Genomic DNA, 24,746 nt, shown 5'->3' with positions numbered 1-24,746 from the left:
TCAAATTCTTTTATAACATGATAAAGTTTTTTAAAAACACGTGATTCAGTAGAGGGTCAAATGTCATTTTGTATAAAAGTAAATACTTTTTTAGGACCCAAATGTTAAAACATAATTGGTTAAACAAGTTAGGCCCGTTATTTTACCCTTATAGCCCAAAACGATAAAATTGTTCCTTTTTATTTAAACCCTAAAATATTGATATTATTTTATCAACCAACTCGATAAAGACAGATATACAAGAAAACATAAACTTGAATCCCTTGTCGATTCAAAATTAATTCGGAAAACTTTTTCCGAAATAGTTTTGTGTCACAATAACATAAACCGATCGCAAGAAGAACACATAAACAAGAACGATAACAATGCAATCAAGAAAGATGAAATAAAAGTCGTAGTAATCGGCTTAGAAGACCCATCACCATCTTCACCATAGTCATTTTCATCATCTACACCTCCGTCACCATTACCATCACCATCGGTCCACTTCCCAAGCTTATTGCTCCTGCAAGTTATCAAAATCCCGTCTTTAGATTCGGGAAAATAATGGATTGAATGTGACTTAGAATTTCAAATTTATTCTACTATACAACCATTTTTACATAATTTTACGGCATTCAGTATTAGGTTTTAAACTGAGTTAACCAAACCGAATTACATATTCGGTTTTCGGTTTATATGTAACAAAAACCGAATTGAGTATTTGGTTACTAGATTCTAGTTCATACTGAATAAACTGAACCCATGAATACAATCTTTTTTTAGCTCATATTTAATATGGCTCAATGCCTACTTCTATAGTTCTATACTTCTATTTACTCCAAATAGCCCAAATTGTATATCTAAAATCCTACACCTGTTACAATTTGGCCCAATAACATATTTTATAAAGCCCAATACCGGCCAGTTCTCTCAAGCCAGTTCAAACTGAATAAACCGTATTTGTATGTTTTTGTGTTCGGTTTTGTATTGGTTTTAAATGGTTTGGTTTTAAACTATGTAAAAGAATTGTACTGTTTAAAATAAATTTGGTTTTTAGGTTGAAATTACTGAATTTGGTTTTGTTCGTTTCAATAGAAAAAAAACGAATAAACTAAACCGATTGGTGTAACTAACTAACTAACTAACGGGGATGGGATCGAACCTGCCACCAAGCACACCGGCATGCATGGTGAGTTGGTCAATCAAGGCCGCTGATTTCGGTTCTACACTATACGCTTTCTCGTACTTAAGCTCTAGCCCTTCGCCTGAAGCCACAAAGAAAGCTCCGTTCATAAGAATATCTCCTTCACTCCTCCAGTTCCATCCTTTCCAATGCTCTTGTGCTGTTTCCACCCTCTTTGTCACCTTCCCGATCGACATTCACCGTTAAAATCATCAAAATTCGAATATGTGGTGGTTAAGTGTGTAGATGATTTCTGAAACTAATTGTAAAAATAGGTAAAGGTAAGAATTTAGGGGTTGGCAACAATTTTAGGCAAAGTTGATGTAGGTGGCGACTTATATTTTGTAAAAAAATAAAAATAAAAAATAAAAAAATCTTTTATTTACAACTTTATGTTTATACCCCGATAAAAATTTTATTTAAAGCCGAGTTGTTAGTACGTTTTAACTTATAACACAAAAATACTCTCTTTCAAATAAAACTAGGTTTTTAACAAAAATTTAATTCTGAAATGTAAAATATAAAATAATTTAAAAATAGTATATATCTAAAATTTTCTAAAACAAATATTTCGATTAGTTATAAAAATATCCAAATTATATGTTTAATAAAATTTTAAAAAATTAATATAACAAAATATAAATCCAACCCCGACTTAAGTCCTACTACTTACCTAGTTAGAATTAGTTTTAGAAATCATCTACAATAACCCACCTATTAATAAATAATCAAATAAATAAGTAAAAATATCAAATTTGAAGGCAATTTTATTATAATTAGGGTATAAAAGGTAAAACGGGTTTTTTTGAATTTACCCAGAAACAGGTAACCAGTAACCGAACCGAATTAGAACGATTTGGGTATCACGAATTTGGGTTCAAGTTCCATAATTACGAGTACTTTTGAGTACTTTTGGGTTCAAGTTTATAGTTTTTTATGTCAGGTTTTGGGTTATAGATAAAAGTGACAGTCCTAACTATAGCATTTGTACCTCCTTGGCATTACGATTAGCCGGGGCAGTATACCAGTTTCCCTGACTATTAATCGTCGGATTCCCACTCCCACTGATGGCATACATCTCCCACCTCGAATACACATTATTAACCACATGTATATACCCTCTCCGGCACCGCGGCATTCTCTGCACCAAATTCTTCCCAAAATGGTTAAAAGCGATCGTCACCTGCATACCGGAGTCCGGCAAGTAATCATCACTATGTCCAAGCAACATCACTTCATCATGATGCGAAAACAAGTTGTTAGAAACCGTTATTCCAGTTGACCCCATAACGGTATCAATTAACCCATCTTTACAATGTGACAACGAGCAGTGATCGATCCAAATGTCCCGTGACCCGAATATGGATATACCATCACCGTCTGATTTTGTTCGGTACCCGAAATGGGTCGGGCTGGACCGGATCATGGTGTTACCGGATTGGTAACAATGATGGATATGAATATTATGAATAATAATGTTTGTTACGTATTGTAATGTAATGCAGCCGCCACCGGTGACGTGGACATTGGTTCCACGACCGTCTAACGTTTTCAAGCTGTTGAATATTAGTTCTTGGGACAGTTGGATGTGCATGTTGGTTGGGAAGACAATCCAAAGGGGTTCGGTTTGGATTACGGCGTATCGAAGAGTGCCTGGGCGGGGGTTGATTACGTCGTTGTCTGAGGAGTCAGTAACGACGTAATAGCGGCCCCCTTTCCTGCCGACTGCGTATTGGCCGAAGCCGATGCCGCAGTCGGCGAGGCGCTGGCTGTTGAGGTGCCAGTCTGGGTCGCACCGCCAGCAGTTGTCGATTGGGTTGCCGGTCAAACATGAGGTTGATGAGTCAACGTTGGAGGATGTTAGCATTTGTCTTCTTGTAATCGACATATTTACCTTCTGCGTAAAAAGGGTAATAATATTTCACTAATAGTCAAAAATAAATGTGTAATTTTATTAGAGTGTGTAAGTAGTTGTTTATAGCCCTGGATTGATCTCATTTGTTCTTGTTTTTATGTGATACAAGATATTGCAATCAATATACCAAGCGAATTAAACTAATATATGCAAAGAAGATTACAAATATATAGTTGAAGTCTACTAGTCTAGTATTGTTTTATTTTGTATTTGTTGTGGATGGATCTAATTATATAATCGGTTGGATGTCCTAGTCTTGATGGTCTAGTGATAGATGGTCTAGTGATAGAGATAAAGTTTTTAGACATTCAAACATTATGGGTTCAAGTAACATAAATTAAAAGAAATTTGCTTTTAAGAAAAAAGAAAAGAAAATTGATAGGACCATTTAAAATGAATTTGGCTGGTCTGAAATGTATATGGCACGGTTCATCATTTGATATTGACAGTTTTACCGTTCGATTTATAAGTTGAAACATTTGTATTATATTGTTTTTTTTATTTTAGAAATGCAAGTATCGTTTATGTATTATACTCATAAGTCGTCTTTAGTATTTTCATAAAACTTAATGTAGAATAATGCTTTTTAAAGAAAAAAACGGTGTAAAATAGACTCTTTCGATAACCAAATCAACATGATTAGTGCTGTTGTCGGTTCTTAAAACTGTAATTAGGGGTCAGATCCAAAAACATTTCAAGTCAGACAGTCACCTTTTATTTTAATATAAGGTTCAAAAAGGTATCTTTTTAGGGTTTGGATCAAATAAAAAATAAAACTAACATTCTAAACATAAGAATCAAGTAGAGTAATTATATATACAGGTAGAGTAATCAAGTTAAGTAATTACTTTATGATGTAATTACATAATTACTCTAGTCGATTATCACATTTCGTACGTTAATTTTATTTGTACATTAACTTTCTCCGTCTTTTAGTTAGAACTTTATATCAGTTACTCCATCTTTTTATCAAAACCAATATAAATAATATGTAACGTATCTGGCCTGAATAAAGATTTTAATGCTCACATAATGTTAACGAAAAATTTGAGATTAGTTTATTCTCATCTCATTCCCTATATTTATGTGAGGGAGGTTTGTAAATTATAGAGTGATTGTGAGTGTAAATTATATGGTGTAGAGAGAAATGTAGTGATTTTTTTGTAAATTTTGGGAAACATTTGGGGAAACATTGTTTCCCCGATTTATTTTTTAATATTTTTTGGATTGGTTGTGAGTAGAGGAGAGAGAAAACTGTAATGATAAAGGTATAAAAATATTATTTAATTGAATATGAGAGTGAAATGTAGTATTTTTTAGTGTAATTATAGATATATAGATAGAGAACGGGTCGAGAATTCGGTAAAATAGAAAACTAAAAATAAAAAGCAAAAGTGCATAAATCGTCAACAAGGGGACCAACTTATGATATCTTGAACAAAGAAAAAGTAAAAAGTGGAGCAATTATATTATTATATTAACACTGGGCTCAAGTATAATTAAAAGGAAAAACATCAATTAATCCTCTTTACAAATTACCAATTTTTGTCTACAAGTTTTCATCGACATTCTTATATCAATAAACACTTTAATCATCAAAATCAAAACTTTAATTTAATTACACGCTGAAGTAAATATTGTTTTGTTTACAAAGCCTAATCATATTTAACAGTAAGTAAGGGGATTGTTCACAGGTTTGTGGTATATTGATAGAGACAAAGTCTTTTAAACATCTGAAAGAATTGAAACAAACCATGAAATATTATGTTTTAGTAAAAATATTAGATACTCTATTTTGAACGACTAAATGTTACACTGTATAGAGATTGAACACGATCTTGATCTCATATTCTACACTGAAGAAACACTAACCGGGCCCCGGGCAGATTACGGGTAACCTGGGGGTTAGATAGATGTTTCCCACGAGGGGTTAGACCCAGAAAAGATGGTTCTTCTGATAACCTGCAAAACAGACACCGTGAGCTTGTCACTGAGAAGGGGGGGGGGGGGTTCCTCCTTGTGACCACCATCCGGCGTGAGAATCAGACTAGATTGCTCTTTAAATATAAATGTATATTAAGAGGTTGCTAGAGCAGATATCAGGTATAATATGATGATAATGTGATAAGATATGATGATCATACCATTTGTGGTATTTATAGCCGAAGGTAGGTTTCCAAGGAGGTGTGGCCGGCTGCAATAGTATTCCTGTTTCACCAACAGTGGCCTACGCACGTGCCCTGCTGGTAGTTGGTGGGTAGGCAGCGGCTGATAGTGACCAGGCCTGCTGTGTACTATTCCTTTTCCACCAACTGCCGGCTATGCACGTGGTATGACAGGAGTTGGTGAGTAGGCAGCGGCTAATAGTGACATACAGTACAGGAGCATGCTGCTCGCCATACTGTTGTCAATAAGCTGTCGTATCTTTAGTCAGATCTTTTGCCCATACCTCGTCAGGTACAGTACAGAAGATCTTCCCGTATCGTACGGACTGGCTTAGTTGGGCGGGAGTATTCCCCCTCCCGCCTTTGTGCGGGATTGTTCCCGGCTTTGCTCATTCCTTCAGGTGACACTGAGTGATTGAAAGCTAAGTGCCTTGTGCGTGTAGCCTTGCTGCGCGGGTGGCCTTCCCTGATGGCTTGTATCCGCAGCTACGGGAACATGCAGAGTCCTTCACCATTGAAAGGCATTTCCTGCGGGAACAGCTTGCGTACTGCGCGTAAGGACGTCACGTCTCTGAGCATGGTGGGTCCTGCGGATCCAGTTGGTTTCTGCGCAGACGTCCCTCTTCAAGGTGAGTCTTGCGGGTCCAACTGGGCTCTGCTGGGACCTACCTCTTCAAGTCCCCCCAACCCAATGTTCTTCTCATGAGTGTTTACAAAGTGAGGTGAACTTTTGGACTTAAGCAAAGGGTTTTGAAAAGGGTTTTTTAAGGTTTTCCATGGGGATTCTTCCCGCGGAAGTCCTTGTCACTTGCAGAAATTCCCGACTTTCCTGCTTGATCTTTGGGTATGATGCGGGTAGGTCTGTAACCTCCTCGCAAGTCAGGAGCGTTGAGTCCCACTTGTGTGGATTCTCCATGAGGTTTTGGTAGTTTTGAACATAGTGATCAATTATGTTAAAACCACCAATTCCATCCTGGAGCTTCAAACAACGTAGTTCTCGAAGTTCCCGCTATGCGGGGATGTTATTTCCGTTTCCGCAAGCATTGCCCAGAAGATCCTTCTTGGTTTCAATTCCCTGCGGAGCGCTAGGTATGTGAAGGGTTTTGCCTTAACACTGTACCCGCGCTCGTCTTACGGTTACTTCCAAGGTATTCCTGGCGTCCATTCCCTGCGGGTGCTAGGTATGTGAAGGGTTTTGCCTTAACACTGTACCCGCACCCGTCTTATAGTTACTTGGTTGCCGAGGTATTCTTGGCTTCAATTCCCTGCGGGTGCTAGGTATGTGAAGGGTTTTGCCTTAACACTGTACCCGCATCCGTCTTACGGTTACTTGGTTGCCAAGTTACTCTTGGCTTCAATTCCCTGCGGGTGCTAGGTATGTGAAGGGTTTTGCCTTAACACTGTACCCGCATCCGTCTTACGGTTACTTGGTTGCCAAGTTATTCTTGGCTTCAATTCCCTGCGGGTGCTAGGTATGTGAAGGGTTTTGCCTTAACACTGTACCCGCATCCGTCTTACGGTTACTTGGTTGCCAAGGTAAGGGGTATTTTCCCGCTTACTTTTGAATCTTTTTGAATTTTGAAATTCGAATAGTTGGTGAAAGGATAAGAACAGTCCAAACGTCTGAAACGTCGTGCGACGGTTTCTTCTGACTGTGTCAGGACGTGCAGGAAGTTATGGTGACGTGACAGTACATGGTCATTCCAGACGCTTTTTCAGACGCGTGGGCGCGATTTTTCGGGCGCGTGGCCGCGAAATTAATGGTATGCGTCCTGTCAACAGCTGTTGCCAGCTTGCTTTTTGCCACGTGTCATAGTTTCATTGCACCTTCGATTTCTCTCTCTTCCGCATTAAATGCATCGCATTAATTGCGATTAGTATATAAAGGGGGAGAGGGTTCTTTGTAATCCACACTTTCACTCTTCTCTTCATCTTCAGAACGATTTCCGGCGAATACTCATCTTTCAGTCGAGCATTCTCTTGAAATCGTTTTCTTCTTTCTTTTGCAAGATGTCGTCTCGTGATCTCGAATCTACAGCCGATGACAAGAGTACTGCTGGCGAGTGCCAGTGTGCTCTGCCTGTCGATCTGTATCAGTACGTCGTCAGGAAGTTCATGCTCGAGTCTCTCGAGCCTGAGTTTCCTGAACCCCATCAGACGGTGTACGATGCCCCCAGAGGCAAGATCGGGGTATATGCTGCATTCTTTGTTTATGGGAATCTTAGGTTCCCATTGACAAAGTTTGTGTACCGTGTCCTGGAGAGGCACGGTGTGCACCTGACCGAGGTGCACCCGATGGCGATTGCCAAGATTCGGCACTTCGAGTGGGTGTGCCGGATTCTGGGCATTGAGCCCTATGTCGACCGCCTGATGACCTTCTACTCTTGGAGGTGCATCCAGGGGTGGTATACGTTGATAACCCGGATTAAGGGTTTGAAGATTTGCGCAACCGAGCGCAGTCTTCGCTCGTGGAAGCGGGAGTTCTTCTACATTTCCGCTCGCGCCATCCCCCTTGCCATGAAATTCAAGAATGGGCAAGCACTTCCCAGCCTTCACGCCTCCAACTACCAGGAGGCGGAATGGTTTTCGAAGATATCCCGAGTCCAATCTCCGGTTTACCGGTTTGCGGAGTCCGGGATGGTGATGCTGGGGATGAGCCGGGTGTGGAAGGATGCGGATGCGCAAAAGGTCCCAATCGTCCTTGAATACGGTTCGAACTCTGTTCCTTACGGTATGCTTTGTTTCTTTTTGTTGATTTAGAATTTCTTCTAACTTCTTTCCTGTTTATTTCAGAGGGGAACGACTTGCAGTCGCTCATGTACCCGCGGGAGGCTGAAGGTCCCGCTCGGATGGGTACTCGCGCTCTAGACAAGAACGAGTTGCCCATCCTAGAACAAACGGCGGATCGGTTCGTGTAGGTCTATCCGCTAGGCCACGAGATCCTTAGCGCCAGGCGGCCAGGTAAGGCGCTATTCGACCCTCGACCCCTCAATGTTGAAACCTCTGCTGGAATTCCTCTAATCGTATGTTCTGATGAGGAATCCGCACATGGTCCTCCGTTGGTGCGGAAGAAGAAGGCTGCCAGCGGGAAGGGGAAGGAGAAGGTGGCCTCCACTGCCGATCCGGCGCCTCGGTCTGATTCGGAGACCGAGAGCGAAGAGGTGGCGGGAATCCCGGTGGTGATAAGACCGCCGCTCCGGAGGCTGCGACGATAGTCACCTCCGGAGAACCCAGGATGACAACGGTGACCGGCGTGAAGAGGCCGGCTCCATCGGGTTCATCCCCGCCCGTCCGCACTTTCAGGCTCAAGAAAACCCGTAAGTACAAACTTCCTTTGTCTTTTAACTTCATAGTTTTCCCATCATTAATACTTATCTTCTTTGTGCAGGCGTGGATGTTGACGCATTCCAGGGTGGAGCGCAGAGTACCCCTCCGCCCATGACGGTAGGCTTGGTCAGCCTACCTGAGGCGACGACCCAGGCGCCTGCGCCTGCTTCCGCTGGTTCAGTTGCTCACTCCTTTGAGCCGACTGTTCCAGCTGTGATGACGTCACCGCCGGCTGTGAGTGCTATTTTTACCGCATCTTTCACCGAGCCGGCGGTTACTTTTGCTGCGGATTCCGCGGCGGCGACCGCGGCGGCTTCTACCATGCCTCCGTCATCGGCAACGACGGCCGATCCTTCAGGTATGCATGGGGCTTCTCGCCAAACTCTGCCTCCTTCCCATCTGCCTGACCTCTTGGATGGATTTCCGTTGGGTTCAGGTGATGGGTTTGGCGGCTATCGGCCTGTTATTGACCCTACAGGTGCGTAGGGTTCTTTTGGCCTATTTTATATATATATATATTTTTTATCATCTTTTCCTAACTGCTTTTTGTTTTTTGCAGTGTCGGATTCCAATGAAGTGTATGTTCCACGATGGAACATCCGCCGAGGAACAACCCTTCGCACCCCTGTGGAGTGCGTGGAGTGGGCTCGTCACGCTGCTCCCAGTGGTGCGTTGGGGGAAGCCATGGCTAGCTACCAGGAGGGTAGGCTAACCAATGAGCTTCGGGTTCTCCTGGCCCGGATGCAGCCGCGCGTCGTGCTGCTTTGTCGTGAAAACGACAAGTTAAAAGCAGCTCGCATTAAAGAAGTAGCTCAGGCGCGGGCTGTCCGGGAGGAGAACCAAAGGCTTACCGCAGTGGCTGCGGAAAAGGAGAAGGCCTTCAAGGCCCTCGAGGTTGAAGTTCAGGCCCGGCTCGATGCCCGTTCCAAGGCTGCCCAAGCTATTAATGAACAGCTTCGGCTGGCTAAGGAGACCGCAAGGAACGCAACCGAGAGGGCCATCAAGGCTGAAGCTGTTGCTGAGCCTCTACGCGTGGAGAATGAAGAGCTTAAAGCCAAATTAGAGGCTCTCCAGCAGGCTCATGATGCCTTGGCGATGGAAGACGCCAAAAAGCTCCAAGAGATCTTGGACCAGAGGGGGTTGCTTGACCACACTGAGCGGAAGCTAAAGGGCGTCGAAGAGGCTGCGGCTAAAGAAGTGTTGCTTGCCAACCTCAACAAGAGTGAAGCCGAACGCGCCCGTAACGAAGCTCAAGCTGCCCTCCAAGAAGCTCTGGTTGCCAAGGAATGGCTTCTTCGAGAAGCGTTGTCTCAGGTATGCTTTTCATTTCTTTACGCTTTTCTTTGTAAATAGAAAAGGTTTTGACACTTGTATATTTTCTTGTAGGTTGTGCATCGGGTCTTTACTGATACGTCATATGACGATGCTATGAGCGCAGCCCTTAACGCTTCTCACGAGGATGGGGAAAAGGCCGGCTTCCTGCTTGGTCTAGGGTTCGTTGAGAAAGGCGTCCCGCCTTCCAATTTCCCTTTGTATAATGTTGATACTGAAGCTGTTTACGACCAAGCAGTGAATCAGTATGCCGCCTTCCCGCATCCGGTGGTGGAGAAGGTGAACCAAGTTGCTGCTGCTGATGATGGGCTAGCTATCCTTAAAGCTTTCCTTGAACTGCCACGCTCTACTGATGGTGCTGGTCCAAGTGGGAGTGGCCCTGAAGCCTGATCCTGAAGATCCCTTCCCACTGCTAGGATAGAAGTAGCTTGTATAGATTTATTTTCTTGTAGGCGGGTAGTTACCCGGCCATTCTTGTAATGAATCATTGTGAAATATAAATCTTTGTGCGGGTAAGACCGCTACTTTCTTTGGATTCCTTGCTTTATAAACGTTATATGACTTGCATACTTTAGTTTAAATTAGCAATTTTCCAAGTGTAGAATAAGTTAACCTTTGAACGTGGTAGATAATAGGTTGAAGTTTTGCTTCCTCTTTCGTGAGTATGCGGGTAGGACTGTCACTTGCACTTAGTAGGATGGCTAAACTTTACCTACGTCTGACCTGCGTGGAGGTTTTCCTTATCTTTTTGAAATTTCTAAGTGTTTAGGATAAGTTAACCTTTGAACGTGGTAGATAATAGGTTGAAGTTTTGCTTCCTCTTTCGTGATTGTGCGGGTAGGACCGTCACTTGCACTTAGTAGGATGGCTAAACTTTACGTACATCTGACCTGCGTGTAGGTTTTCCTCATCTTTTTGAAATTTCTAAGTATTTAGGATAAGTTAACCTTTGAACGTGGTAGATAATAGGTTGAAGTTTTGCTTCCTCTTTCGTGATTGTGCGGGTAGGACCGTCACTTGCACTTAGTAGGATGGCTAAACTTTACGTACATCTGACCTGCGTGTAGGTTTTCCTCATCCTTTTGTTAGAAATTCTCTTGAATAAGTTAACCGTTCGACGCGCGGTTGTCAATAGGTTTGGTTTCCTCTCATGATTTGTACGGTTAGGACCGGCACTTTCATTTAGTTGACCAAAGTTTACCTATGACTGACCTGCGTGAAGGTTTGCCGTTTTTTGGGTTTATGCGGGTTTTGCCGCTTTCCCCACGCAACGACTTTCCACGTAATTATGCGGTAAAAACCGGCATATTCGTGTTGAATAAATTGACCGTTCGACGCGCGGTTGTTAATGGGTTAGTGTTCAGTTTCCTCTCATGATTCATGCGGATATACCGGCACTTTCATTTAGTGGGATGACTGAACTTTTCCCCTTCAACTGACCTGCGTGAAGGTTTGCCGTTTTTTGGGTTTATGCGGGTTTTGCCGCCTTCCCCATGCAACGACTTTTCACGTAATTATGCGGTGAAAACCGGCATATCCGTGTTGAATAAATTAACCGTTCGATGCGCGGTTGTTAATAGGTTAGTGTTCAGTTTCCTCTATCATGATTCATGCGGATAGACCGGCACTTTCATTTAGTGAGATGACTGAACTTTTCCCCTTCAACTGACCTGCGTGAAGGTTTGCCGTTTTTTGGGTTTATGCGGGTTTTTCCGCCTTCCCCATGCAACGACTCACTTATGTATGCGGTGAAAACCGGCATCAGTGTTGATAATTCATAAAGTATAAATGTAAAATCATCAGCGTCGATGTTCTAAGGAGAATCATTTCCATTAGAAGTGGCTCTTGGCCTTTTCTTTACAAATTTGGAATTGATCTACATGCAAACTGTGTAATTGAGCTCCCTTCCATGTTGTTGGGATGGGAGTGCCATCGAGCCGATACGCACCTGGTTCGGGATCTCGTTCTTTACGCAGCATGTAGTCTCCACATTGAAGCTGAAGATTTTATTCGTGTTTTCCCCAGCTGGGGTTCTACACGCATCAGCCTGCTCAGCGTTCATTGCGCCACGAGGTGCGCGAGCGTCCCATCTCTGACAAATGCTTCGACCATGTCCTTTACGTCTGTGCATTCTTCAGTGTTGTGGCCTTTTGTCCTGTGAAAGTCACAGTATTTGCTCCGATCAGCATTGGGACGATGTCGGATTATTGGAGGCTTTGGCCATGGGAGCTCCTCAGTGGCGAATATCTCGGTGACGCTTTTGGTGAGCGGCGTCCATCTGGAGTTCTGGTTCGACTGTACGTTACCCCTTCCGCCTAACCGATGTTGCAAGCCGGATGAGGTGTCAAAGTTTACCCTTGACTGCCAAATGCCTAGCTTCCGCTTTTTGTTTAATCGGGCGGTAAGGACGTTGTCTTCTCTTGTTTTCTGGGTGTAGAGGTTTGTGCTCTGTGGGAGATCTCTACCCAGTTGCTTCTCCGTTTCCGCAAAGCGTTTAGCTGCTGTCATGATGGCATCCCATGTGGATGGCATGCCATCTTTACCTGTTAAGGTGCGGATGAGCTCTGGGTCGTTCGCGCCCTGAATAAAAGCAGCGCGAACAAGATCTTCGCTAATGTTACCCAGACTTAGCTTCTTCGAGTTGAAGCGAGTGATGAAGTCTAGCAAAGATTCATCTTCCTCTCGAATGCATTTGAGGATTGTCCATTGCTCCTCGGTATACTTTCTTTGCTGGCTGAAGTGTTGGCTAAACTTCTGTTGGAAGTCTGCCCAGTCGTAGATGTGGTTGACCGGTAGACGATCGAACCACGCTCTAGCTGGCCCAACAAGCGTCATTTGGAACATGTAACACCACGTAGGTTCCGTCCAATTGCTGACGGTTGCCCCCGCTATGAATCTGTTCAAATGATCGTCTGGATCAGATATACCATCATAAGTGCCGATGTTGGACATCTGTTTGGCACTTTTTGGGGCGATTGCTTCTGCAATGTCCCTTGCAAATTTGGACGTTCCCGCATTTGCCACAGTTGGTCTGAATGTTTTGGAGAAGTCACGTGGACTTCCACCTGTGTTTTTTGGTTTGAAGGCTTCTCCAAAACGCCTTCTCGGTTGGGAGTCCGTTTCCTTACGCTTCCCTTTTTCCCTATGGCGAGGGTTCGCGTCGGTGTCGGATTCCTCCGAGTCATCTTCCAAGTATTCTTCGAATTCGTCAGCCTGTTGGACGGAACACAAGCGTTCGTTCAACTCAGCTTGGAATTCCCTCTGACGTGCCTCCGCCCATGCCTTAACTTCATCGAGTGTTTGGCGGGGGAGTCTTGTTCGTTTCTCTAACTGGGTATCGGTGAATCCCCGTGAGCGATTATTTACTGCACTTGCCCCAGCTTGGGTAACTGGGGTAGTGTTCGTAAAATTTACTTCACTTGCCCCGGCTTGGGTAACCGGGGTGTTTGTAAAGACTGTGTAGCCGGTATTCCCCCCAGTAGCTGGGGTTGTGGTTACCGGAATTTCTTTAACCATCTTTCCAGAAGTTTGAAAAAACTGAAAAGAAATGAAGTTCTAGCTTTTATGCACGGATGGCGCCAATGAAGAAACACTAACCGGACCCCGGGCAGATTACGGGTAACCTGGGGGTTAGATAGATGTTTCCCACGAGGGGTTAGACCCAGAAAAGATGGTTCTTCTGATAACCTGCAAAACAGACACCGTGAGCTTGTCACTGAGAAGGGGGGGGGGGGTTCCTCCTTATGACCACCCTCCGGCGTGAGAATCAGACTAGATTGCTCTTTAAATATAAATGTATATTAAGAGATTGCTAGAGCAGATATCAGGTATAATATGATGATAATGTGATAAGATATGATGATCATACCATTTGTGGTATTTATAGCCGAAGGTAGGTTTCCAAGGAGGTGTGGCCGGCTGCAATAGTATTCCTGTTTCACCAACAGTGGCCTACGCACGTGCCCTGCTGGTAGTTGGTGGGTAGGCAGCGGCTGATAGTGACCAGGCCTGCTGTGTACTATTCCTTTTCCACCAACTGCCGGCTATGCACGTGGTATGACAGGAGTTGGTGAGTAGGCAGCGGCTAATAGTGACATACAGTACAGGAGCATGCTGCTCGCCATACTGTTGTCAATAAGCTGTCGTATCTTTAGTCAGATCTTTTGCCCATACCTCGTCAGGTACAGTACAGAAGATCTTCCCATATCGTACGGACTGGCTTAGTTGGGCGGGAGTATTCCCCCTCCCGCCTTTGTGCGGGATTGTTCCCGGCTTTGCTCATTCCTTCAGGTGACACTGAGTGATTGAGAGCTAAGTGCCTTGTGCGTGTAACCTTGCTGCGCGGGTGGCCTTCCCTGATGGCTTGTATCCGCAGCTACGGGAACAGGCAGAGTCCTTCACCATTGGGAGGCATTTCCTGCGGGAACAACTTGCGTACTGCGCGTAAGGACGTCACGTCTCTGAGCATGGTGGGTCCTGCGGATCCAGTTGGTTTCTGCGCAGACGTCCCTCTTCAAGGTGAGTATTGCGGGTCCAACTAGGCTCTGCTGGGACCTACCTCTTCATACACTCTAATCACATATCATACTAATCTTTTGTTTTACTGTTAATAAATTTTTACCAAGTTATATAACTCTTTTTCAAGTTGCTCTTTTTGTTACAAACTTTTAAATTTTGGCACAAAAGGATTTATGGCCCTATACTAATTTACTACACCTTTATTTTATTTTTTTTGTCACAATATATAATCTATTTTACCAATAATATTAATAGTTACAATATACTTATCATATTTTGGGTTAATATGCAATAATTGTGTTCAAAGACTTTGATATGCCATAATTTTTTTGACGGATTTTTTCATAATAACATAATGGTTTTGTAACAATATAAACGTCTTTTTACTGTAATATGTCATTTGCTTTCACTTTGCTCATTTAATTAATCTAATTTACAAAATTTGGCCAATAAAGACTTATGGCTCTATACTTGCCATTTATTTATTTATTTATTGCCAAAATATATCATTTTTTACCACTAGTGCAGAATACTATCATTTTATTTTATATCTTTTAGTTAAAATATGTAATGTGTTCAAATTATTCTAATTTTTAAATTTTGGCTATTTATGGCTTATCCAATCACGATCTGCTTTTAACCCAAAGTAGCATTCCTAAATATACTAAAAACAATCCTAATTCAACAAGGTACACAACTTAAAATGAGTAAAGTAAGGTACATTGTGCAGAAAATGATGTACCTTTGAATATCTTGAGAAACAAGGTCAGGAGAAGGGTGTTGGCCAGGTAGTGTTAGATTCTTGAACTCCACTGATGCATCAGTTTCTTGAACTATGTTCACTAGTAACAAAGTGTACACCACCATAATGTAGGCTCTTCTATGCTCCATTTTAAGGAAGAATGGTATAATGGTAAATATGAAAGAATATGGTGGAGATGGTGAAGGGTGAATGGTTAGTTCTCAGTCAGCCTGCCTCCATTGGTGGTGACTGATGAATGATGATTTATAAGGAAATTGAGGTGGGGTAGGTTTTAAAAGGAAAAAAGGATAGATTGATAGATTGACTATGTGTCAAGTATTTGTAAATGCCTTATATCTTTATTTTTTTTATAGTGTTTTGAACTACCACGATACTTGTAAAGATAGAGGTGATAAATACTTTAAGGCGTTTGATAGATTTGTAAAGGAAGTTGTATTTTTCGATCTGCTAATTTATGAAAATTCTAATTTATCAACGATGCAAACATCTAGTCCAAAGTCGTATGAATATCCAAATTTCGAACAACAGTGTTGAAGAAACACTAAGTGACCCCGGGCAGATTACGGATAATCTGGGGGTTAAATAGATGTTTCCCACGAGGGGTTAGGTCCGGCAAAGATGGTTCTTCTGATGACCTGCAAAACAGACACCGTGAGCTCGTCACTGAGAAGGGGGGGGTACCTCCTTGTGACCACCCTCCGGCGTGAGAATCAGACTAGATTGCTCTTGATATAAGTGTATATTAAGAGATTGCTAGAAAAGATAAGATATGATAAGGTAATGTAATGTAAATGATATGTGTCCATACCATTCCAAGGTGTTGGAGTATTTATAGCCGAAGGTAGGTTTCCAAGCAGGTACAGCCGGCTGAATAGTATATTCCTGTTCTGCCAACTGTGGGCTACGCACGTGCCATGCTGGTGGTTGGTGGGTAGGCAGCGGCTGATAGTGACCAGGCCGGCTGTGTACTATTCCTGTTCCACCAACTGCAGGCTATGCACGTCCTCCGACAGGTTGGTGAGTAGGCAGCGGCGGATAGTGACATACAGTATAAGAGCGTGCTGGTCGTCATACTGTTGTCAGTGAGCTGTCGTATCTTTGGTCAGATCTTTTGTCCATACCTCGTCAGGTACAGTACAAAAGATCCTCCAGTATCGTACGGACTGGCTCATTTGTGCGGGAGTGTTCCCAGCTTTGTGCGGGAGTGTTCTCGGCTTGCTCACTCCTTCTTCAGGTGACATTACTGAATTATTTAAGAGTTAAGTGCCTTGTGCGTGTAGCCTTGCTGCGTGGGTAGCCTTCCCTGATGGCTAGTATCCGTTGCTGCGGGAACAGGCGGAGTACGTCGACCATTGGGAGGCTTTTCCTGCGGGAACAGCTTGCGTACTGCGCGTAAGGACGTCACGTCTCTGAGCATGGTGGGTCCTGCGGATCCAGTTGGTTTCTGCGCAGACGTCTCTTCAAGGTGAGTCTTGCGAGTTTAGCCTTTGCGCAGACGTCCCTGTTGAAGGTGAGTCTTGCGGGTTCAACTGCGCAGACGTCCCTCTTTGAGGTGAGTCTTGCGGGTCCAACTGGGCTCTGGTGGGACCTACCTCTTCAAGTCCCCCCCGTCCAATGTTCTTCTCATGAATTGTTAATAAGTGAGGTGAACTTTTGGACTTAAGCAAAGGGTTTTGAAAAGGGTTTAGTTTTAAGGTTTCCCATGGGGATTCTTCCCGCGGAAGTCCTAATGTCACGTGCAGAAATTCCCGACTTTTCTGCTTGATCTTTGGGTATGATGCGGGTAGGTCTGTAACCTTCTCGCAAGTCAGGAGCGTTGAGTTCCACTTGTGTAGATTCTCCATGAGGTTTTGGTAGTTTTGAACATAGTGATCAATTATGTTAAAACAACCAATTCCATCTTGGAGCTTCAAACAATCTAGTTCTCGACGTTCCCGCTATGCGGGGATGTTATTCCCGTTTCCGCAAGCATGGCCCAGAAGATCCTTCTTGGTTTCAATTCCCTGCGGAGTGCTAGGTATGTGAAGGGTTTTGCCTTGACACTGTACCCGCACTCGTCTTATAATTACTTTACTTCCAAGGTATTCCTGGCTTCAATTCCCTGCGGGTGCTAAGTATGTGAAGGGTTTTGCCTCGACACTGTACTCGCACCTGTCTTATAGTTACTTGGTTGCCAAGGTAAGGGGTATAATCCCGCTTACTTTTGAATCTTTTTGAATCTTTTTGAAATTCGAAGAGTTGGTGAAAGGATAAGAACGGTCCAAACTGTTGAAACGTCGTCCGACAGTTTCTTCTGGCAGTGTCAGGCTGTGCAGGAAGTTATGGCGACGTGACAGTATATGGTCATTCCAGACGCTTTTTCAGGCGCGTGGGCGCGAGTTTTCGGGCGCGTGGCCGCGAAGTTTACGGCACGCGTCCTGTCAACAGCTGTTCCCAGCTTGCTTTTTCCACGTGTCATAGTTTCATTGCACCAGTGTTTTCCTCTCTCTTCCGCATTAAATTCATCGCATTCATTGCGATGAGTATATAAAAGGAGGAGAGGTTGCATCTCAACTCACAGTTTCACCTCTTTTCTTCTTCTAAACGATTTCCGGCGAATACTCTAACTTTTCTGCCGAGCATTCTCCTGAAATCGTTCTTCTTTACATCCAAAACATGTCTTCTGTTCATGATCTTGAGGCTACCGCCGAGGAGTCTGACGTGTATGCCGAGAATCCGTCGTCCACGTCGGACAAGGATGACAAGAGTACTGCTGGCGAGTGCCAGTGTGCTCTTCCGGTCGACCTCTATCAGTACGTCGTCAGGAAGTTCATGCTCGAGCCTTTCGAGCCTGAGTTTCCTGCACCTCATCAGACGGTGTACGATGCCCCCAAGGGCAAGATAGGGGTGTACGCTGCATTCCTCGTCTATGGGAATCTCAGGTTCCCATTGACGAAGTATGTATACCGTGTTCTGGAGAGACACGGTGTGCATCTGACTGAGGTACACCCAATGGCGATCGCCAAGATCCGCCATTTCGAGTGGGTGTGTCTCATTCTGGGCGTGGAGCCCCATGTCGACCGCCTGATGACCTTCTATTCCTGGAGGTGCATCCAGGGGTGGTATACCTTGGTCACCCGGATCAAGGGTTTGAAGATTTGTGCTACCGAGCGCAGTCTTTGGTCTTGGAAGCGGGAGTTCTTTTACATCTCTGCCCGTGTCATCCCTATTGCGATGACATTCAAGAACGGGAGAGCACTCCCCAGCCTTCACGCCTCCTACTACCAGGAGGCGGAATGGTTTGCCAAGATTTCCCAGATCCAATCTCCGGTTTACCGCTTTGCGGAGTCCGGGATGGTGATGCTCGGGATGAGCCGGGTGTGGAAGGAGGCGTCACGGATTCCCATCGTCCTCGAATACGGTTTGAACTCTGTCCCTTACGGTATGCTTCATATTATCCGTTAATTTAGGGTTTTTGTTCTAACCGTTTTTTCTTTTTGTTTTCAGAGGGAAACGACTTGCAGTCTCTCCTGCAGCCGCGGGAGAGTGATGGTCCCGCTCGGATGGGTACTCGTGCTCTAGATGAGAACGATTTGCCCATCCTTGAGCAAACGGCGGATCGGTTCGTGGAGGTGTACCCGCCAGGCCACGAGATCCTGAGCGCCAGGCGGCCAGGTTAAGAACTTTTTGACCCTCGCCCTCTCAATGCTCAAACCTCTGCGGGAATTCCTCTAATTTTGTCATCTTCTGATGAGGAATCCGCAGATGGTCCTTTCTTGGCGAGGAAGAAGAAGGCTGCCGGCGGGAAGGGGAAGGCGAAGGTTGCCTCCACTGCCGATCCTGTGAATCGGTCTGACTCAGAGACCGAAAGCGAGGAGGTGGCGGGGAACCCTGGTGGTGTTGAGGTCACTGCTCCGGAGGTTGAGACGGCTGTCACCTCCGGGCAGCCCAGTACAGCGACGGTGACCGGCGTAAAGAGGCCGGTTCCATCGGGTTCGTCCCCGCCTGTTCGTACCTTCAAGCTCAAGAGGACTCGTAAGTACAAACTTCCTTTACTTTTAACTTCATATCTTTCCGCCATTATACTTATATATCTTGTCTTCGTGTAGGCGTGGATGCTACCGCATTCCAGGGTGGAGCGGGGAGGAGCACCTCCGGACCTATGATTGTAGGTTTGGTCAACCTACCTGAGGCGATGACCCAGGCGGCTTCGCCTGCTTCAGTTGGTTCAGTTGCTCACTCGGTTGAGGCAACTGCTCCAACTGTGACGACGTCTCCGCCGGTTGTCAGTGCCATATTCACTGATTCTTTCACTGAGCCGGCGGTGAGTTTTTCTGTGGTCTCTTCCGCAGCAACGACCGCGGTTGTGAGTTCACCTCCGTTGGTCTCTACCACGGCGGCCTCCGCCATGCCTCCTCCGGCGCCGGCGACTACGGCCGGTCCTTCAGGTATGTCCGGGGTTGCGGCGTCTAGCCAATATCTGCCTCCTTCCCATCTGCTTGACCTCTTGGATGGATATCCGTTAGGTTCGGGTGATGGGTTTGGCGGCTACAGGCCTGTCGTCGACCCTACAGGTGCGTAGGGTTATTTTGGCCTGTTATGTTTTTTTTATCATCTTTTCCTAACTGCTTTTTGTTTTTGCAGTGTCGGATTCGAATGAGGTGTTTGTTCCGCGGTGGAACATCCGCCGGGGAACCACCCTTCGGACGGCTGTGGACTGCGTCGAGTGGGCGCGCCACGCCGCCCCCAGTGGTGCACTGGGAGAAGCTATGTCAAGCTACCAGGAGGGTAGGCTGACAAACGAGCTTCGAATTCTCCTTGCCCGGATGCAGCCGCGCGTCGAGCTGCTTTGTCGTGAAAACGACAAGTTAAAAGCAGCTCGTATCCAAGAAGTAGCTCAGGCGCGGGCTGTCCGGGAGGAGAACAGGAGGCTCTCCGCCGTTGCTGCGGAGAAGGAGAAGGCCTTCAAGGCCCTTGAGGTTGAAGTTCAGGCCCGTCTCGAGGCCCGTTCCAAGGCTGCCCAAGCTGTTAACGAACAGCTTCGGTTAGCTAAGGAAACCGCTCGGAACGCAGCTGAGAGGGCCACCAGGGCTGAAGCTGTTGCTGAGCCTCTACGCACCGAGAATGAGGAGCTCAAAGCCAAATTAGAGAGGCTCCAGCAGGCTCATGACGCCTTGGCCATGGAAGACGCCAAGAAGCTTCAAGAAATCTTGGACCAGAGGGGTATGCTTGACCATACTGAGCGTAAGCTAAAGGGCGTTGAAGAGGCTGCTGCTAAGGAAGTGTTGCTTGCCAACCTTAACAAAAGTGAAGCCGAACGCGCCCGTAACCAAGCTCAAGCTGCCCTCCAGGAGGCTCTGGTTAGCAAGGAATGGCTTCTACGAGAAGCGTTGTCGCATGTAAGCTTAGCTTCATAATGTCTTCACGCTTTTCTTTATACTTAGAAAAGGTTTTGATACTTGTATTTTTGTTTTGTAGGTTGTGCATCGGGTCTTCACGGACACATCATATGACGATGCCATGAGCGCAGCCCTCAACGCTTCTCATGAGGATGGGGAAAAGGCTGGCTTCCTGCTTGGTCTAGGGTTCGTTGAGAAGGGCATCCCGCCTTCCAACTTCCCTTTATATGATGTGGATACTGAAGCTGCTTATGACCAAGCAGTGAACCAGTATGCTGCCTTCCCGCATCCAGTGGTGGAGAAGGTGAACGAAGTTGCTGCTGCTGATGATGGGTTAACCATTCTCAAGATCTTCCTTGAACCGCCACAGCCAAGTGATGGTGCGGGTACAAGTGGGTTTGGAGGAAGTGGTCCTAAAGCTTGAACCTTTAGATCCCTTTCCACTGTTAGGATAGGTTTATGTTTTTGTATAGATTTACACTCTTGTAGGCGGGTAGATACCCGGCCATTCTTGTAATACTTGAATTTTTATGGAATGTAAATCCTTTGTGCGGGTAGGACCGTCACTCTTGCTTTATAAACGTTATACGACTTGCTCATGCATATTATAGTTTAATTTGGCACTTGTTTTGCCGCATAAACAATATATGATTCGCTTGTGCATACTTTAGTTTAACTTAGCAATTTCTTAAGTACTTTGAATAAGTTAACCTATCAACGTGGCAGATAATAGGTTAAAGTTTTGCTTCCTCTTTCGTGATTGTGCGGGTAAGACCGTCACTTGCACTTAGTAGGATGGCTAAACTTTACCTATATCTGACCTGCGTGGAGGTTTTCCTCAATTTTTCCTTGAAGATATTTTCTAAGTGTTCTGAATAAGCTAACCGTTCGACGCGCGGTTGTCAATAGGTTAAAGTTCAGTTTCCTCTATCGTGATTTGTGCGGTTAGGCCCGGCACTTTCATTTAGTGGGATGACCGAACTTCACCTATGACTGACCTGCGTGAAGGTTTTCCGTTTTTTGTGTTTATGCGGGTTTTGCCGCCTTCCACACGCAACGATTTCTTCACACTTATTTATGCGGTGAAAACCGGCATATCAGTGTTTTGAATAAATTAACCGTTCGACGCGCGGTTGTCAATAGGTTAGTTCGGTGTCCTCTATCATGATTTGTGCGGTTAGGACCGGCACTTTCATTTAGTAGGATGATCAAACTTTACCTATGACTGACCTGCGTGAAGGTTTGCCGTTTTTTGTGTTTATGCGGGTTTTGCCGCCTTCCACACGCAACGACTTACTTCCCTACTTATGTATGCGGTGAAGACCGGCATATCAGTGTGGAAAGTTTATAAGTATAAATGTAAGATCATCAGCGTCAATGTAATAAGGAGAATCATTTCCATTAGAAGTGGCTCTAGGCCTTTTCTTTTACAAGTTTGGAATTGATCTACATGCAGACTGTGTAATTGAGCTCCCTTCCATGTTCTTGGGAGTATCATCGAGCCTTTCGAGCCGATATGCACTTGATTCGGAATCTCGTTGTTTACGCAGTATGTAGTCTCCGACATTGAAGCTGCAGTTTTATTCGTGTTTTCCCCAACTGGGGTTCTACACGCATTAGCCTGCTCAGCGTTCATTATGCCACGAGGTGCGTGAGCGTCCCATCTCTGACAAATGTCTCGATGATGTCTTTCAAGTCTATGCATTCGTCGGTGTTGTGGCCTTTTGTCCTGTGGAAGTCACAGAATTTGCTCTGATCAGCGTTGTGACGCTCTCGGATTATTGGAGCCTTTAGCCATGGGAGTCTCTCGGTGTCGAATATCTCGGTGACGCTTTTGGTGAGTGGCGTCCATCTGGAGTTCCGGTTTGACGACGACATGTTATCCTTTCCGCCTAACCGGTGCGGGCCGGATGAGGTGTCAAAGTTTACCCTTGACTGCCAAATGCCTAGCTTCCTCTTTTTATTTAGTCGGGCAGTAAGGACATTGTTTTCTCTTGTTTTCTGGGTGTAGAGGTTTGTGCTCTGGGGAAGATCTCTACCCAGTTGCTTTTCCGTTTCCGCGAAGCGTTTAGCTGCTGTCATGATGGCATCCCATGTGGATGGCATGCCATCTTTACCCGTTAAGGTGCGGATGAGCTCTGGGTCTTTCGCGCCCTGGATGAAAGCAGCGCGAACAAGATCTTCGCTAATACTACCCAGACTTAGCTTCTTTGAGTTGAAGCGAGTGATGAAGTCTAGCAAAGATTCATCTTCCTCTCGAATGCAATTGAGGATTGTCCATTGCTCTTCGGTATACTTTCTTTGTTGGCTGAAGTGTTGGCTAAACTTCTGTTGGAAGTCTGCCCAATCGTAGATGTGGTGGACCGGTAGACGGTCGAACCACGCTCTGGCTGCTCCAACCAGCGTCATCTGGAACATATAACACCACGTGGGTTCCGTCCAGTTGCTGACGGTTGCCCCCGCTATGAATCTGTTCAAATGATCGTCTGGGTCAGATATACCATCATAAGTGCCGATGTTGGACATCTGTTTGGCACTTCTTGGGACGATTGCTTCCGCAATGTCCCTTGCAAACTTGGAGGTTCCCACATTTGCAGCGGTTGGTCTGAAGGTTTTAGAGAAGTCACGTGGGTTTGCACCCGCGTTTTTTGGTTTGAAGGTTTCTCCAAAATTCCTTCTCGGTTGGAAGTCCGTTTCCTTACGCTTCCCTTTCGCCCTATGGCGAGGGTTTGCGTAGGTGTCGGATTCCTCCGAATCATCGTCCAAGTACTCGCACTCATTGCTCATGTTGAGCTGTTGTCGAGTGCTTTCGAATTCGTCAGCCTGTTGGAGTGAACGTAAGCGTTCATCCAACTCAACTTGGAATTCCCTTTGACGTTTTTCCGCCCACGCTTTAACTTGTTCAAGTGTTTGGCGGGGGGGGGGGGGGGGGGGGCTCGTCTGTTGTCTTTCCACCTGGGTATCAATGAATCCCAGGGGAGGATTGTTTACTGCACTTGCCCCGGCTTGGGTAACCGGGGTAGTGTTCGTAAAATGTGTGTATTCGCCGGTGTTCCACCCAGTAGCTGGGGTTGTGGTTACCGGGGTTTCTTGGTTACTCCCTGGCCTGGGGACCGGAGTAACGTTAACCATTTTGTTTCGGAGGTTTTGAAAAAACTGAGAATTAGTTCTAGCTTTGGTCCCACGGATGGCGCCAATGAAGAAACACTAAGTGACCCCGGGCAGATTACGGATAATCTGGGGGTTAAATAGATGTTTCCCACGAGGGGTTAGGTCCGGCAAAGATGGTTCTTCTGATGACCTGCAAAACAGACACCGTGAGCTCGTCACTGAGAAGGGGGGGTACCTCCTTGTGACCACCCTCCGGCGTGAGAATCAGACTAGATTGCTCTTGAATATAAGTGTATATTAAGAGATTGCTAGAAAAGATAAGATATGATAAGGTAATGTAATGTAAATGTAATGTGTCCATACCATTCCAAGGTGTTGGAGTATTTATAGCCGAAGGTAGGTTTCCAAGCAGGTACAGCCGGCTGAATAGTATTCCTGTTCTGCCAACTGTGGGCTACGCACGTGCCATGCTGGTGGTTGGTGGGTAGGCAGCGGCTGATAGTGACCAGGCCGGCTGTGTACTATTCCTGTTCCACCAACTGCAGGTTATGCACGTCCTCCGACAGGTTGGTGAGTAGGCAGCGGCTGATAGTGACATATAGTACAAGAGCGTGCTGGTCGTCATACTGTTGTCAGTGAGCTGTCGTATCTTTGGTCAGATCTTTTGTCCATACCTCGTCAGGTACAGTACAAAAGATCCTCCAGTATCGTACGGACTGGCTCATTTGTGCGGGAGTGTTCCCGGCTTTGTGCGGGAGTATTCCCGGCTTGCTCGCTCCTTCTTCAGGTGACATTACTGAATTATTTAAGAGTTAAGTGCCTTGTGCGTGTAGCCTTGCTGCGCGGGTAGCCTTCCCTGATGGCTAGTATCCGTTGCTGCGGGAACAGGCGGAGTACGTCGACCATTGGGAGTCTTTTCCTGCGGGAACAGCTTGCGTACTGCGCGTAAGGACGTCACGTCTCTGAGCATGGTGGGTCCTGCGGATCCAGTTGGTTTCTGCGCAGACGTCTCTTCAAGGTGAGTCTTGCGAGTTTAGCCTTTGCGCAGACGTCCCTGTTGAAGGTGAGTCTT

General features: G+C 45.4%; 1 protein-coding gene across 1 annotated transcript; it reads right to left on the bottom strand.

The window, feature by feature from the left end:
- Positions 1-213: 213 nt before the first annotated feature.
- Positions 214-3,056, bottom strand: LOC143627876 (putative pectate lyase 12). The gene is made up of 3 exons (XM_077097588.1): positions 2,157-3,056; positions 1,145-1,347; positions 214-505 (listed from the first exon to the last, which is right to left on the bottom strand). Exons 1-3 carry the CDS (start codon positions 3,051-3,053, stop codon positions 313-315), a joined length of 1,293 nt encoding a protein of 430 aa, XP_076953703.1. The 5' UTR covers positions 3,054-3,056; the 3' UTR covers positions 214-312.
- Between the last annotated feature and the right edge of the window lie 21,690 nt (positions 3,057-24,746).

Source organism: Bidens hawaiensis, unplaced genomic scaffold, assembly GCF_021521415.1.
Source record: "Bidens hawaiensis isolate Kalapana, Puna unplaced genomic scaffold, B.hawaiensis_p1.1 tig00004748_1, whole genome shotgun sequence".
Taxonomy (NCBI): Eukaryota; Viridiplantae; Streptophyta; class Magnoliopsida; order Asterales; family Asteraceae; genus Bidens; species Bidens hawaiensis.
This window is presented reverse-complemented; position numbering and strand designations above follow the sequence as displayed.

Coding starts and splice junctions, on each gene's coding strand:
- LOC143627876 (XM_077097588.1), bottom strand. CDS start 3,053: ATGTCGATTACAAGAAGACAAATGCTAACATCCTCCAACGTTGACTCA. Junction 1,348..2,156: donor CTAATCGTAATGCCAAGGAG/GTACAAATGCTA, acceptor TCGATCGGGAAG/GTGACAAAGAGGGTGGAAAC. Junction 506..1,144: donor GCCGGTGTGCTTGGTGGCAG/GTTCGATCCCAT, acceptor GATAACTTGCAG/GAGCAATAAGCTTGGGAAGT.